General features: G+C 46.7%; 1 protein-coding gene across 1 annotated transcript; it reads left to right on the top strand.

Moving 5' to 3' along the window:
- The first annotated feature begins 9,659 nt into the window (after positions 1–9,659).
- On the top strand, positions 9,660–10,421 carry LOC111823310 (double homeobox protein 4-like protein 4). The gene has a single exon (XM_023744372.1). It carries the CDS (start codon positions 9,660–9,662, stop codon positions 10,419–10,421), a length of 762 nt encoding a protein of 253 aa, XP_023600140.1.
- Positions 10,422–15,979: the final 5,558 nt, after the last annotated feature.

The raw sequence follows: 15,979 nt of genomic DNA, 5'->3' as shown, positions 1-15,979 counted from the left end.
TAATTTTGAACCCAATGAATAAATTAATAGTTTTGATAAATTAAGGTGGCGATCTTCTGTTTTGGGAACAGCACTCTGAAAAAAGATAAAAATAACACAAACTAAAACCAAAAAACCAAAAAAACAAAACACCAAAAACACACACTAAGAAACCAAGATGGCGGCATAGGTAAACACCGGAAATTGCTGCCTCCCACAACAAATTCAAAAATACAACTAAAAGACAAAACGGACATCATCCAGAACCACAGGAAGGCTGGCTGAGTGGAAATTCTAGAACTAGAAGGAAAGAGAAAGCAGACTGAGATTCAGAGGAGGTGCGGAAGTGCAGAGGTACAGAGGCACATGTGAAAGGGCTGGCAACTGAGGACATGGCTGTCTTTTTGAATCAGGAGGGAGTCACAAGCCCCCGACTGCTCTGAACTCCAGTTCCGGGTGAGTCTCTGGGGACCTAGACTCATACAGGGAGAAACTGGACCGTCTGGCAGCAGGCAGAACTCAGAACTCGAGGGCGGCTTTCTCTCAGAGGTGCTTGCAGCAATTACCGGGACACTGAGACACAGGGCCCCTTAGGGCAGGGCGGAGCATCAGCCATAACTGCTTGCTCTGCCCTGTTGATTCCCTGATACCCCGCCCCACCCAAGCTGCAGGAGAGGCTTTTGCATATGAATGCCCTGGCACTTTGCAATCTGAAAATTACCTAACAAACTGAAGCTGGGCCAGACAGACCCAGAACTTCCAAGAGAAGGCCCAAGGCCCCACAGCAGCTTGCATTGCTTCACACCTGGGCCTCATTTGGGCACCTCCAAACCCCAGACAAGGAAGGGAAATCTGCAGATCTCTTCTTAGCTCCTACTGGGTAGCCTCAGGTAGAAGGATAAATTAGCACCTCCTTAGTACCCAGTGGTCAGAGTGGGACCATCCAATTACAGCTCCTCAGATCCATAAGGAACACACTCAGGGGACAGACTCAGTGAGCACCAAAGCCCCACTGAAGCAAGTCTTGCCCCAGAAGGGTGTCTTCAGCACAGAAGTTCTCCCACTGCAGACACAGCTGATTCTCACAGCCAATTGGTCTGGAGGTCAATTCCTCCCAGTGATACCTACAACAATCAAGGCTTAACTACAACAAGACTGTGCACAAAGCCCACAAAGGGGTGCACCAAGAGTGTCCACCTCAGGTAATTGGGGAGGCTGAGCCACTGGGCCCTATAGGACACCCAGTACACAAAGCCACTCTACCAACACAGGGAAGCATAAAAAAAATGCAGAGACAAAGAAACAGGACACAAATGACAGAAATGGAGGAAAGCAAATGACTGGATATAGGGTTCAAAACCACACTTTTAAGGTTTTTCAAGAACTTTCTAGAAACCGCCGATAAATTTAGTAAGACCCTCAAAAAGTATGGTAAGACCACCAATAAATGTAGTGAGACTCTCAAGAAATCTAGTGAGACCCTCGAGGTTATGAAAAAGGACCAACTAGAAATTAAGCATACACTGACTGAAATAAAGGATATTATGCAGAGTTCCAACAGCAGACTAGAGGATCGCAAGAATCAAGTCAAAGATTTGAAATACGAAGAAGCAAAAAACACCCAACTGGAAAAGCAAAATGAAAAAAGAATCCAAAAATATGAAGATAGTGTAAGGAGCCTCTGGGACAGCTTCAAGCATACCAACATCCGAATTATAGGGGTGCCAGAAGAAGAGAGAGCAAGATATTGAAAACCTATTTGAAGAAATAATGACAGAAAACTTCCCCTACCTGGTGAAAGAAATAGACTTAAAAGTCCAGGAAGCACAGAGAACCCCAAACAAAAGGAATCCAAAGAGGACCACAGCAAGACACATCATAATTAAAATGCCACGAGCAAAAGAAAAAGAGAGAATCTTAAAGGCAGCAAGAGAAAGACAGTCAATTACCTACAAGGGAGTACGCATACGACTGTCAACTGATTTCTCAACAGAAACTTTGCAGGCCAGAAGGGAGTGGCAAGAAATATTCAAAGTGATGAATGCCAAGAACCTACAACCAAGATTACTTTATCCAGTAAAGCTACCATTCAGAATTGAAGGTCAGATAAAGAGCTTTACAGATAAGGAAAAGCTAATGGAGTTCATCACCACTAAACCAGTATTATATGAAATGCTGAAAGGTATCCTTTAAGAAGAGGAAGAAGAAGAAAAAGGTAAAGATACGGTAAAGATACAAATTATGAACAATGAATACACATCTATCAACAAGAGAATCTAAAAATCAAGTGAATAAATAATCTGGTGATTATAATAGAATCAGGGGCATAGAAAAGGATTGGGCATAGAAAAGGATTGGACTGACTATTCTTTTGTCCAGGTAAGAGACTGGACAAAAATTGTGCACCTATGGATGAGGACAGTGGGGGGTGAGGGCGGAGGGTGGGTTGGGAACTGGGTGGAGGGAAGCTATGGGGGGAAAAAAGAGGAACAACTGTAATAATCTGAATAATAAAGATTTAATTTAAAAAACACACACTACAAAAACAAAGTTTGTGAATTTCTAAAATTTGTATTTGGTGGGGTAGGGTAATTTTTAAAAAATTAATCAATCTCTACACTAATAAAAGAGAAACATGGTAATTGGCATACGACTGCTACCCTTCCCATTGGCTAATCAGCGTATCCTTATGCAAATTAACTGTCAGCCAAGATGGCGGCCGGCAGCCAGGCAGCTGGAAGCAAACATGAGACTTGCTTCCTCCAGGGACTGCAGACTCCAACGTTCCCCGCCTCACTTGCCGGACTCTCAACTGCAACTCTAAGCAACTATTACTATGTTGCAAATAAGAAGCTAAACAAAACCAGCTGTCAGTCAGCCCCGGACCGCAACATTGTATCCATGTTTTCAGCAGCGAGGCCTCAGAGCTAAAGCTGGCCCAGAATAAAAAAAAAAAAAAAAAAGAAAACAAGGAGCGGTTGGGAGCTTTTAGTCAACTGCCAGCAGGAAAACAGCCCTCAGCCCCTCAGCCAGCCTGGCCAGGCACCCCAGTGGGGACCCCCACCCTGATCCAGGACACCCTTCAGGGCAAACCAGCCAGCCCCTACCCGTGCACCAGGCCTCTATCCTATATAGTAAAAGGGTAATATGCCTCCCGGCACCAGAATCAGCGGAGCAGCGAGGCTCCCGGCACTGGGATCAGCGGAGCAGCGAGGCTCCCGGCACCGGGATCAGCGTGACAGGGGGCAGCGCCCAAACCCCCTGATCAGCCCTGCTCTGTGCCTGATAGGGGGGGGAGCTCCCCAATCCCCCGATTGCCCTGCAGCTCTGTGTGTGACAGGGTGCAGCGCACCAACCCCCTGATCGGCCCTGCTCTGTGTGTGACAGGGTAGAACCATAACCTCTCCATCAGCCCTGCCCTGAGTGTGACAGTGGCGGTGCCCCAACCCCCTGATCGGCCCTGTTCTGTGGGTAATAGAGGGTGGCGCCCCAACCCCCCTCCACGGGCCTTGCTCTGTGTGTGACAGGGTAGAGCCATAACCTCCCCATTGGCCCTGCCCTGAGTGTGACAGGGTGCAGCGCCCCAACCCCTTGATCCGCCCTGCTCTGTGTTTGACAGGGGGTGGTGCCCCAGCTCCCCTATCGGCCTTACTCTGTGAGTGACAGGGGGGAGCTCCTCAACCCCCTGATGGGCCCTGCTCTGTGCATGACAGGGGGGAGCTCCCCAACCCCCTGATTGACCCTGCTCTGTGAGTGACAGGGTACGGAGCCCCAACCCCCCTGATGGGCCCTGCTCTGTGCGTGACAGGGGGTGGCGCCGCAACCTCCCCATCGACCCTGCCTTGAGTGTGACAGGGGGCGGTGCCCCAACCCCCCAATCAGTCTACCCTGAGCGTGACTGAGGGTGGCATTGTAACCTCCCGATCCGCCCTGCTCTGTGCATGACGGAGCGGCGCCCCAACTCCCCAATCGGCCCTGCTCTGAGCCTGATCAGGGGCTGCACTTAGGGATTGGGCCTGCCCTCTGCCACCCGGGAGCAGGCCTAAGCCAGCAGGTCGTTATCTCCCGAGGGGTCCCAGACTGTGAGAGGACACAGGTCGGGCTGGGGGACCCCCCCCCCTAGTGCACAAATTTTTGTGCACCGGGCCTCTAGTATTATTATATTTAAAAATATATATTTTATTGATTTTTTTACAGAGACGAAGGGAGAGTTACAGAGAGTCAGAAACATCCTTGAGAGAGAAACATAGATCGGCTGCCTCCTGCACACCGCCCCACTGGGGACGTACCCACAACCAAGGTACATGCCCTTGACTGGAATCGAACCGGGACCCCTCAGACCACAGGCCGACGCCAAACCAGTCAGGGTAACCAATATTATTCTGTAATGGTTTACTTTCAGACACATTTTAGAGAAAGGGGGACTTAAGAGAAGTCTTTTAGTCAGTTAATTTTGCTCAGGATGAGTGTTTTGTTCCTTTTGCTGTGCCAACTTCAGGGACAGCAAAATAATACTTTATAAATTGTCTCAAAGCAATGTTTTAAAAACATATGTCTGTTATGCCCAGATTTCAGGATCCCCAAGAAACCACACCAGGGAGCCAGCCGTGTCCGATGCAAAAGCATAAGAGTCTTTATTCAAGCTCGGGCTTGGCTCCTCTACCCTCCTTACCGACGCAGCAGCAAGTGGCAGAGAGAGCGAGCTTTGTGAGTACAGGGGTTTTATAGGGGGGTTGGAGTAAGGGGAGGAGAGAGGACTGTGGGCCCTGCCGATTGGCCAGGCGCAAGTCGGTGCTTTGTTACACAGGATGTGGTCGTATCTATGGCACACACTTCCCTTGATTATCATTGGTTAGTTTAAAGAAATCCTAGGTGTGGCTAGCAGAGGCTTGAGCTTCCAGGAAGAAGCTCCTTGCTGAGCACATGGCTGCTGCCCAAAAATGGAGGATTCCGGGCAAGATGGAGGGCGTAGCCCTCGCCCTTTCAATGTCCACGTGCATAGTTTAAAAAAATATATATCAATGTGCATAAAAAAGGGGTTCTGTGGCCCTAGCCGGTTTGGCTCAGTGGATAGAGCATTGGCCTGTGGACTTAGGATTTGATTCTGGTCAAGGGCACATGCCTGGGTTGCAGGCTTAACCCCAGTAGGGGGCGTGCAGGGGGCAGCCGACCAATGATTCTCTCTCATCATTGATGTTCTATCTTTCTCCCTCTCTCTGCCTCTTTGAAATCAATAAAAATATATTTTTCTAAAAAAAGGGGTGTTGGGTGGAAAGTTGTTGGGGTCCTGCCCCAGCAGGTCCAGGGGTTCCCAAAGGTGTGGACAGAGTCAGTGAAGAAGGAATAACACGGAGACAGCGTTCAGTTGATCAGCAGCCTAGCCAGGTTCTCTAGCCAGGTTCTAGCCAGGATCTCCAGCCAGGTTCTGTGTTTATTGTCCTGTTAAATCTGTATTTATACTAGTTGACTTTAATCCTATCCATTCTATTTCAATGGTTGGAGTGTTTCTTATCTCCATTCCAAGGTTACTCTATTGTCTTATTAAGTTACAAGGGAGTAACTGAAGGAGATTATCCTAAGTAAAGATTATGTAGCTTAAGCGTGATTGTTCATAGTTAAAGTGATTAATTACCCGCCTGGCACTTAGTTAAGGGATTTTACTCCCCCCCTAACTCCAGGGAAAAATCCTCACCTGGGGAAACAACCTTTCTCGGGGAGGTGGTCCTGTTTAAAACACATGTCGTTAAGAGGGGGAGCAAACATATGCCATATACGCCAGGTCCCTTGAAACATGAGCTGTGCAGATGTTTCTTCCCTGCAGCGACTGGGTTAAGCAGCAAGGATGGACTGGCTTCTGGCAGAAAGTAACCTCACAAAGTGATCTAATCATTAATTCCAAACTGGATAGGTCATGAGGGATAGTCACTCTCTAAAGCTATAACTTCTTTAGTGGAAGATTCTAAGCTAGCCCTGTTCATTGTTCCTTTGCATCTAGTTTAACACACCTTTGATGTTTTTATTTAATCTTCACCCAAAGCTGTTTTCTTTTTTAATATATTTTTATTGATTTTAGAGAAGAAGGAAGAGGGAGAGAGACATAGAAACATCAATGATGAGAGAATCGTTGACTGGCTGCCTCCTGCACACCCCCTACTGGTGATCAAGCCCACAATGCACGCATGTGCCCTTGACCAGAATTGAACCTGGGACCTTTAGTCTGCAGGCCTACGCTCTATCTACTGAGCTATATCAGCTAGGGCAAATGTCTTTTTATTGATTTTAGAGAGAGGAAGGGAAAGAGAGAGAGAGGAAGAGAAAAATAGAAGTGAGGGAGAAACACTGATTGGTGCCTCTATGTGTGCCTGACTGGGAATTGAACCTGCAACCTGGTTACGTGGGCTGATTGACTGGAAATCAAACACGCAACATTTTGGTGTAGAGGACATTCCACCCAACTGAAATGCCAGTGCTAAAATGCCAGAAGCAATACCCTGGAAGGGGGTATTTGCCCTCAAGGGAACACATACTTTTGTTAACTATTCTGTAATCCAGCGGTTCTCAACCTGTGGGTCGTGACCCCTTTGGGGGTCGAACGACCCTTTCACAGGGGTCGCCTAAGACCATCGGAAAACATACATAATTACATATTGTTTTTGTGATTAATCACTATGCTTTAATTATGTTCAATTTGTAACAATGAAAATACATCCTGCATATCAGATATTTACATTACGATTCATAACAGTAGCAAAATTACAGTTATGAAGTAGCAACGAACATAATTTTATGGTTGGGGGTTACCACAACATGAGGAACTATATTAAAGGGTTGAGGCATTAGGAAGGTTGAGAACCACTGCTGTAATCCAATTTGCTTTCTCCAATCTTCCTTACATGCATTCCTTAATTTCCAATGCATAAATGAAGCTGCAAGACTGTTATTTTTGGGAGCATTTGAGATCTTGCTCCCTAGCATATGTCATTAGTTTGGCTCAAATAAACTCTTACAAAAATTCTCAATACATTTGGACAGTCTTATGTTGACAATCCATCAGGCCTCAGCTTGAGTTAGAATGGAAAAATCTTTTTTTTTAAAATATATTTTACAGAGAGGAAGGGAGAGGGATAAAGAGTTAGAAACATTGATCAGCTGCCTCCTGCACACCCCTACTGAGGATGTGCCCACTGTTATGCCCAGATTTCAAGATCCCCAACAGACCAACAGGGAGCCAGCCAAGTCCGAAGCAAAAGCAGAGAGTCCTTTATTATTATTACAGACCCGGGTCTGGCTCCCAGCCTCTTCCGACGCAACGGCAAGAGGAGAGAGAGACCGCCGTGAGAAAAAACAGGGTTTTAATAGGGGGTGGAGTGAGGGGAGGGGAGCTGACTGTGGGCCCTGCCGATTGGCCAGGCGAAAGCCGGGTCTTGTTACATAGGATGCGGTAATTTCTATGGCACGCACATCCCTCAACTGTCATTGGTTAGTTTAAAGAAATCCCGGGCGTGGCCAGCAGAGGCCTGGGCTTCCAGGAAGAAGGTCTGAGCACATGGCTACTGCCCCAACATGGAGGATACGGGGCAAGATGGAGGGTATGGCCCTCACCCTTTCACCCACAACCAAGGTACATGTCCTTGACCAGAATAAACCTGGGATCCTTCAGTCCACAGGCCGATACTTTATCCACTGAGTCAAACCAGCTAGGGCAAAATGGAAAAATCTTGGTAAATAATATTGGATTAAAAGAAAATGTGAAATGAATAAATATGTGATAAACCTATAAATTAAATGAAAATGTGTTGTTTTAAAGAAAACAATTGCCCAGCCAATGTGGCTCAGAAGTGGAGCGTCAACCTATGAACCAGGAGGTCATGGATTGATTCTGAACAGGGCACACCCCTGGGTTTCTGGTTCTATCTCCACTAGGAGGCAGCTAATCAATGATTCTCTCTCATCATTGATGTGTCCATCTCTCTTTTCCTTCCCCTCTAAAATCAATAAAAATATATTTAAGAAAAAAAAAGAACTGCCCCAAGTAACTCTTGGATTAAATTTCATAAGAATAATATGAAAACAAAAAAACAAACAAAAAAATTTCGCTCATTTGTTAAAGAGAAATTATCTTTTTTCCTTTTTTTTAAAGGTTTTTTCTTCTTTTTAGCTATTACCTTGGTGAGGGGTGGGGTTCTGGGGAAAAAAACTTGGTAACACTTAAATGATTTTTTAAAAATATTATTGAAAATATTGTCTATGTCCATTTTTTGCCCCCATTGACCCCTTCTAGCCCACCCTCACCCTTTGCCCCTTCCCCACCCCATTGTCTGTGTTCATAGGTTATGAATATTTGCTTAAAAGTTATTTGGTTGACCTTGTCCCACCCTCTCACCCGCCCTTATCTTCCTTCTGAGGATTATCTTCTTTGGCACACTCTCTTCACTCCCATTGATAAACAAACAAACAACACATTTTCATTTTTGCAAGCACTGAATTTTGCATTTGAAGATGAAGCAGTTCTTCAAAACAAAATGTCACTCTAAATCAATTTTGATAGTTCAAAAGGAACTTTGAGCATTATATAGAGCAGGGTTTAGCAAATTATTTTGTAAAGGGCTAAACAACACACAATTTGATTCTTGCCTGGCCAACATGGTTCAGTGGTTGAGTGTTGACCTATGAACCAGGAGGTCACTGTTCGATTCCCAGTCAGGGCACGTGCCCGGATTGTGGACTATATCCCAGTGTGGGGCATGCAGGAGGCAACTGGTCAATGATTCTCTCTCATCATTGATGTTTTTATCTCTCTCTCTTCCTCTCTGATGTCAATAAAAATATATACTTTAAACAACACACAATTTAAGCTTTGTGGGTAAAAGGAAGCAGAATTTGCCATCCCAAAACATGCTCCTTTGACATAAGGAATATTTTAGGAAACTGCAGACATAGGAGCATCTTTGAAAACCAACATTGCATAGTCAACGTGGCTCAGTGGTTGAGCATCGACTTATGAACCAGGAGATCATGTTTGATGGTTCAATTCTCAGTCAAGGGCACATGCCTGGGTTGCAGTCTCAGTCCCTAGTAGGGGGTGTGCAGGAGGCAGCTGATCAATGATTTTCTCTCATTATTGCTGTTTCTCTCTCTTTCTCCCCCTCTCCCTTTCTCTCTGAAATCAATTAAAAAAAAAGAAAATCAAATTATATTTTTGTAAGAGACATTTATATTTATAAAGAAAATCTCCATTTGGAAGGATGTCTTTCTATCCATTGTTTTGGTACATCTAGGTTAACACATCTTTGTTGTTGTTTTATTTTATTAAATCTTTATTGCTGAAAGTATTAAAGAGTCCCTTTTCCCCTCATTGAACCCTCTGGACTGCCCCCACCCCCTGCCCCAGCTCTTCACCATCCTATTGTCTGCATCCAGGGATTAACACACCTTTGAAATGCCTCTTTTTTAGACCCCTCATAAGGGTAACCACCCTCAAGTGAGCACATAATCTTACTAGCCTGTAAGGCATTACAGAAATTTCCCCACCTTACTTTATCTACTTTCATATAATCTTCTTTACACTCCCTCCTCAGTTCCAACTGCATATAAAGGGATGCAGACTTGCCTACCAGACTCCAGCTGGCAGGAAGACAGTTCTCACCTGAGTCCTTGCTTGTGGATAGGTGCCGTCAGACATGCCCTCCAACAGGCCCGGAGCAATTGGGAGGCGCAGGAGGATCACGTACAGCAAAGACCAACTGAAGGTCCTTTTCGAGGCCTTTGAAAAGGACCCATATCCTGATATTACTGTCCGAGAAGAACTAGCCAAGCAAATCCAGATTCCTCAGTCAAGAATCCAGGTATGGTTTCAGAACCGCAGAGGCAGAAAACCCAAGAACACCCAGAAGAGCCCCCAGCGGGAGGCAGACGCTGCGGCTCCCGGATCCCGCCAGGGTGCACGCCCTGCCCCCCGCCACTATGGCTTCCAGGGCCTTTCCCCCCCACGTGGCTCCGGCTCTATGAGCTATGCCATCCGATTCTCCTGCGGGGTGGAGCAAGCCTCTGGGCAAGCAGGCCTCTGGGGGCACACTGGTGTGCTGGGCGCGAATGCGACCTCTCCCAACCTGGAGACTCCAGCCGAGGCCCTGGGGGCACCTTCTGGGAGTCCCTATTGTTCCCCGTCTTGGGAATTCAGCCCTTCAGCTATGGGTGCATGTCCTGCTCCCCAACAGCCCTTCTTCCAGGGAGAAGCTGGTGGCATCGGCACTCCGCTGGGGGACCCCGGGCCGCTCAGGATACATGGTGACTGCACCCTGCAAGGGTGGGGGCAGCACTTTCCGTCTGATGGGCAGCAGCCATGGCAGGGCTGGCAGCATCCAGCTGATTGGGGGCCAGGGTTGGCTCCCCAGAAGCCACTGTTCCAGTACCCTGGAGCCTGGAGGCAGCCTCCTCCCTGAGGCCTGATGCGTGGAGGAGGAGGAGGAGGAGGAGGATGAGGAAGTGGAGGAGGAGGAGGAGGAGGAGGAGGAAGAGGAATAAAAAGCAAAGCAAAGCAAAACAAAACAAAAAACAAAAAAAAAAAACAAAAAGAAAAAAGAGAAAAAAAGAGTTCTGGATGGGTCCATTACTTGGAAAAGACATACATGCTGCGGAAAGACCAAGAACAGGACACGCTTTGAATTGGTTGCTGTGCCCGGACGCTGACCCGGTGACCTGGGAGTTTGCCTCGGAACGCTGACCATCCCCAGGCCCAAGAACAGGCTGAGCCAGTGATGGCGAACCTATGAACTCATTTTTTTTTCTTGATTTTTCTTTGTTAAATGGCATTTAAATATATAAAATAAATATAAAAAAATATAAGTCTCTGTTTTACTATGGTTGCAAATATCAAAAAATTTCTATATGTGACACGGCACCAGAGTTAAGGTAGGGCTTTTCAAAATGCTGACATGCCGAGCTCAAAAGGTTCGCCATAGCTGGTGAGCTGTTGGTAACATCTGAGAAGACTGGCCACCTTGTTATGGGACTTGGAGCTCCTGAAGGATGGACTGCAGACCCTCCCTTCCGCTTCCAGGTTACATTTGCAGCAGGTGGCTATCTTCTCCCTCATGGTGAGGACGTGAGAGCAGAATCCAGGGTGACCGACTGCTCTCCCATACTGCCTTCATTATCGGAATAAGGGGTAAGTACGGAGACCCCGCGGGCTGCCTGGACCGGGGGTTCCTGGGGCTGGGGTCGGGACTTTTTTTTTTTTTTGCAGCGCTGCCAGGAATATTCCTGCGGAGTCCACTCTCAGCCCCAGCAATCCCAGTCCTTCCACTTAGGTTGAATCAAGCATTGCTGTATGACACAAGAAGCATTTACTGCCTCTAGTCTGGGCGAGCCAGATCAGGTCCGGGTGGCAAGACACCTCCAACGGTTTTTGGCTGGTCCGCTAGCCCTTAGTCAGATCTGCTCTGGGAGGACAGGCATGGCTCTGCTTTAGTGATTTATTTATTTTTTATTATTATTTTATATCAGAGAGAAAGGGAGAGGGAGAGAGAGAAATCTCAATGAGAGAGAATAATTGATTGGCTGCCTCACATCAGGGACTGAGCCCACAACCCGGGCCTGTGCCCTGACCAGGATCCAACCGTGACCTGATTCATAGGTCCAACTCAACCACTGAGCCACGCCAGCTGGGCTTTTTATTTTTATTTTAAATGCTAGGGCATTCTGAGGTTTCTGGCTGGAAAGACAAGAAACGTGGTGTGAAGCTTTTGTCTGTGGGTAGTGCGAGCCTGTAAATAGTGTACATAGTGTCTCTGTTGATAGTTGCTTTGTGTCTCTGTTGTTTGGTTTAATTTGTCTAAAGATGGGGGTAGGTCCCACTTGGCTGAGGGCCCCGACTGCTTGTGGCAGGTTGAACCCATGGCAGGGATTGCAGACACTTCCCAGCAGCTGCTGAGAGTTCTTTCTCTCCAGGACCTTCCCTGCTCTTCCTCTCAAGGCAAGGCAGTGGCAGCCCCCGATGCTTAGCTAGTGAGAGTTCTTGTGTGCCTGTAATGTAACTATGGTTACAGACGTTATTTGCTTGCTTTCTTATCTTTTGGAGACTTGGTTTGCTCTTCACTGTTTTATGAACACTGGGAATGCTCCGTCTCTGTTTTTTTGGGCTTTGTGACACTCAGACCTTGTGATGGTAATTTGCTATGCAGGTTGGTGTGAGAGGAGATTCTAAAGCTAGTGTCCCAGTCCCTCCTTTTGAGAATACTCATTTTATTTTATTTTAGAGATTGTTTTCATTATGACCAGTTGTTCTACCATTTGGTCAATTTGCATATTACCCCTTTATTATATAAACTAGAGGCCCGGTGCACAAAAATTTGTGCACTCAGGGGGGCGGTCCCTCAGGGGGCCTATGCCCTCTCGCAGTCTGGAACCCCTCGGAGGATGACCACTTTCTGGCTTAGGCCTGCTCCCCACTAGATTGGGCCTAAGATGGCAATCAGACATCCCTCTGGCAGCCTGGCAGCCCTCGGGGGATGTCCACTTGCCAGCGGGGGATGTCCACTTGCCAGTGGGGAGCAGACCTAAGCTGCAGTCAGACATCCTTAGCTCTGCTGAGGAGGCAGGACAGGCTCCCACCACCACCACTGTACTGGCAGCCATCAGCCTGGCTTGTGGCTGAGCAGAGCGACCCCCTGTGAGAGCACCCTGACCACCAGAGGGCAGCTCCTGCATTGAGCGTCTGCCCCCTGGTGGTCAGTGTGTGTCATAGTGAACAGTTATTCCCAGTCCTGCTGTTAGGGTCTGTTTGCATATTACCCTTTTAGTATATAGGATAGAGGCCTGGTGCACGGGTGGGGGCTGGCTGTTTGCCCTGATGGGTGTCCCGGATCAGGGTGGGAGTCCCGCTGGGGTGCCTGGCCAGCCTGGGTGAGGGGCTGAGGGCTGTTTTCAGGCTGGCCACACCCCCTTCAGGGTGGGGGTCCCGCTTGGGTGCCTGGCCAGCCTGGATGACAGGCTAATGGCTGTTTGCAGCTGGTCACACCCCCTTCAGGGTGGGGTCCCCACATGGGGTGCCTGGCCAGCCTGGGTGAGGGGCTGAGGGCTGTTTTCAGGCTGGAGAGCGACTGAAGCTCCAAGCCTCTTTTTTTTTTCTTTTTTTTTTTTTTTATTCTGAGATTTATTTACCTTCTATAGCTGTCACTGGAGCTGAGAGCCAGCTCAAGCTCTGAGGCCGTGGCTGGCTGAAAGCAGGTATCTGGGTTTGTTTAGCTTCTATAATTGAAACTCTGTTGCCATCACTGGTGCTCTAAGCTCTGAGCCCACTGCCTGCTGAAAGCAGGTGTCTGGGGTTTATTTAGCTTCTATAATTGCAACATTGTTGCATCCGGAGCTCAGAGCTGGGCTGCCGCAGGCGGGGAACCTTGGCTTCCTCCATTACTGGAGCAAGCAAGCCTCCTGCTCGCTTCAGCTGCATGGCTGCCAGCTGCCATCTTGGTGGCAGTTTATTTGCATATTCTACTGATTAGCCAATGGGAAGCATAGCAAAGGTATGGTTAATTACCATGTTTGTCTATTATTAGATAGGATATCTCTTAAAAATGTGAGTGTACTGCTAATCTGAGGAATGTTAATTACTTGTCACCTAAAAATTAAGGTTTCTAAGAGTTAAGAATTCTAAATAATTGGAAAGAAGTTGAGTGGTTTTGGTAAGAGAGGCATGAGGTATAAAGATGCATTTGAAAGGAAAAGAGAAAAGAGAGTTGTTCTATAGCTGGTTATTTCTGAATGGATAAGATGGTTTGTGAAAGTTGTAGAAAGGTTTGAAAGTCATAGAAGGGTTGTGAAGAGAAATCTTAAAAGGAAATTATAGGTATACTGAATGATAAATATAATTAGATAAATTAATCTAAAGTAAACTAATAATTTTTTTGCTTCTTTGCTAGTCTGTATGGATGAAAAGGGGCCACATGCTAATTTGGCAAGCTCAGGGAAGGCCTGCATGGCAGCCTTACAACCACTAAGGATAGTCTAAAGTTAAAACCTTTCCTTAAAAAGCAGTTTATAGTGGGTACTCATGATTAGGCCAGTAACTTCCCTGATAAAGATCAACTTTTATATTAACTGAGCCTATTGTTTTTTCTCATCTATGATAATTTGTAACTTCTCTTTTTCCCTCAGGGCACAACCAATGCACCCGGGTGGAGACCACAAATCCTGTATCCACCGATGTAAAAGAAGCACGTATCTAAAAGGAAAAGTATTTCCTGTATTTGCCTAGGAAGCAAAGGTTTTACATATTTTTGAAATAATAATGTTACTCGGGTACTTGATTACTTAAAAACCCACCTTCTTAATCATAAGAATTGAAATTTTACTGGCCTCTGTTTGTGTTTAATATCTTTGGTTGTCACTTTAAATGAACAAAATTACTTAACACTGTTTGGTAATAGTAATAGTAATATATAATCTTTTGGTTTAATAAATTTATCAGCCTTCCCAAGGTTTGCATTTTAAAGAAACTTTCTTGACTTATAATTGGCTTTATGTCATTCCAATAGGCCCCACAATGCCTCAAGGATTTGCTTTCTCTCCTCATAAAGGAAAACATTATACTTAAGGTACATGGAAAACTCTGCCAAATAAAGAAATAATAACTATATTATATTTATATCTATATATTTTAAAATATATATTGATACATATTAAAATGGATTCTCCAGAGGCTATATAAAAAAACTTCCCAGTCTATGAAATTCTGAAATAATTTTATCTATAACTCTGATTGTCATTCTGCAAGGTTATGTTGCAAAAAGGACAGGATTATATGTAAACTAGAGGCCCGGTGCACGAAACTTGGGCATTGAAGGGGATGGGGGGAGATGTCCCTCAGCTCCACCTACACCATCTCCAATCTGGGACCCCTCAGGGGATGTCCAACTGCTGACTTAGGAGCGATCCTAAACTGACAGCCGGACATCCATTTCACAATCCAGGACCACTGGCTCCTAACCACTCATCTGCCTACCTGCCTAATACCCTCAACGGCCCTCCCTTGGAGGCTTGGTCACCCCCAACAGCCTTCCCCTGCAGGTCAGTTTGCCCCCAATTGCCCTCCCCTACCAGCCTGGCCCCAACGGCCCTCCCTTTGCAGGTATGGTTGCCCCAAACAGCCCTCCCCTGCTGGCCTGATCACCCCCAACTGCCCTCCCTTGCAAGCCAGTTCGCCTCCAACTGCCCTCCCTGCCAGCCTGGTCACCCAACCTGTTCACCCCAATGGCCCTCCCCTGCAGGCCTGGTTGCCCCCAACTGCCCTCCCCCTGCAGGCCAGTTTTCCCCCAACTGCCCTCCCCTGACAGCCTGATCTCACCCTTAACTGCTCTCCCCTGCAGGGCTGATCGCCCCTAACTGCTTCTGCCTTGGCCCCAACCACCATGTCTTTGTCCGGAAGAAAGTTGGACATCTGGAAGATGGCCTGTTGATCTGGTCTAATTAGCATATTACATTTTTATTAGTATAGATCAGTGGTCGGTAAACTGCGGCTCTCAAGCCACATGCAGCTCTTAGGCCCCTTGAGTGTGGCTCTTCCACAAAATAACAACTTCTGATAGAGAGAGCAAGATGGCGGCATAGGTAAACACCGGAAATTGCTGCCTTGCACAACCACTTCAAAAATACAACTAAAAGACAAAATGGACATCATCCAGAACCACAGGAAGGCTGGCTGAGTGAAAATTCTACAACTAGAAAGAAAGAGAAAAGCACACTGAGACTCAGAGGAGGTGCAGAAGCAAAGTGCAGAGGTATGGAGGCCCACGTGGAAAGAGCTGGCAACTGAGGACACGATTGTCTTTTTCAATCTGGAGGGAGTCTCAACTCCTGACTGCTCTGAACTCCAGTTCAGGGAGAGTCTCTGGGGACATACAGGGGGAAACTGGACTGTCTGGCATTGGGTTGGAACTTCAGAGGGTAGCTTTTCTCTCAGAGGTGCATGTAGTGATTACTGAGGAACACTGAGAACGGATTA

This window comes from Myotis lucifugus, unplaced genomic scaffold (genome assembly GCF_000147115.1).
Source record: "Myotis lucifugus unplaced genomic scaffold, Myoluc2.0 scaffold_456, whole genome shotgun sequence".
Lineage (NCBI taxonomy): Eukaryota > Metazoa > Chordata > Mammalia > Chiroptera > Vespertilionidae > Myotis > Myotis lucifugus.
This window is presented reverse-complemented; position numbering and strand designations above follow the sequence as displayed.

Coding starts and splice junctions, on each gene's coding strand:
- LOC111823310 (XM_023744372.1), top strand. CDS start 9,660: ATGCCCTCCAACAGGCCCGGAGCAATTGGGAGGCGCAGGAGGATCACG.